The following is a 1,032-nucleotide window of genomic DNA, read 5'->3' on the forward strand; positions in this document are numbered from 1 at the left end:
GCTAGGAATAAATGCCTTCCTAACAACAATAACAGAAACCTAGATTAGTGCTCATATCCTAATCACGACAATAAAAAATATTTCCAGAAAAACCCCAAGAGCGTTGGAGCCACCTACTCTCATTAGATGGAACCAAGCCCCTATATGAATTCACTCGTGCACAAATAGAGAAAATAATATCTCGAATAACAGCAGACTCATGTTTAGGAGCCTCCCCATAGGTCATAGCATTGCACTCATGCCAAATAGTATAAATCAAAGCTGCAAACATCAACCGAATAACGATGGAAGACAATGACTTCCCACGAAATTGTTCCATCCAAGAAAGAGTATCTGGCCAACGCCATTGAACCCAAGGCAAGTTACATTTCGCATGCAAAGTATTCCAAACACACTCAGAAAATGGGTAAGCAAAGAAAAGATGATCCAAATCCTCCACTGAACAATCACACAGCACACAATGCATAGACTGTACCAAACCAAAGCGAAGAAGCTTTGTCTGTGTATAGATGCCACCGTGAATAGATAGCCAAAGGATGAATGCATGACGTGGAATACATCTAGGGAACCAAACAATATGATACCAAGCTACCCTAGGGCAGCGAAGTCAAAGAGACTTCCAAGCACTCCGAACAGAGAACACTCCCTATGCATCAACCTCCCATCGCAATACATCTTCTCTATTACTATTCGGCCGAAAAGTAGCAAGTGTATCTCGCATTAAATCAGATAAAGCTAGGGAATGAACTGGTGGCCATCTCCAAGTATCACCCTCAACAATAACAGCCACCTTAGCTAGTTTACTCAATTTGGATTCACAAATTATCCTCTCTCCAAGAATCTTCTCTAAAGGGCAAAGAGGATGCCAATTATCATACCAAAGGCATGTCTACCATTACCAATTCTGAATTTCATTTTGTCCCTTCCTATATCCCGAAGTCTAAGAATCTTCCTCCAACTCCAAGAGCAATTCCCAGGACACTTCAATTCCCAAATGCTCCGTCCTTTAAGTAAATAACAACGTGCCCATGA

The 1,032-nt window shown here is 41.4% G+C and overlaps 1 protein-coding gene across 1 annotated transcript; it reads right to left on the minus strand.

Moving 5' to 3' along the window:
* Positions 1-117: 117 nt before the first annotated feature.
* On the minus strand, positions 118-846 carry LOC111387616 (the record flags this gene model as incomplete). Its single annotated transcript, XM_023012185.1, has 2 exons — positions 118-499; positions 659-846. Coding segments are annotated over 2 exons (570 nt in total), but the record flags the coding sequence as incomplete, so codon positions are not given.
* Between the last annotated feature and the right edge of the window lie 186 nt (positions 847-1,032).

The sequence above is a fragment of the Olea europaea genome, unplaced genomic scaffold, assembly GCF_002742605.1.
Source record: "Olea europaea var. sylvestris unplaced genomic scaffold, O_europaea_v1 scaffold41173, whole genome shotgun sequence".
NCBI lineage: Eukaryota > Viridiplantae > Streptophyta > Magnoliopsida > Lamiales > Oleaceae > Olea > Olea europaea.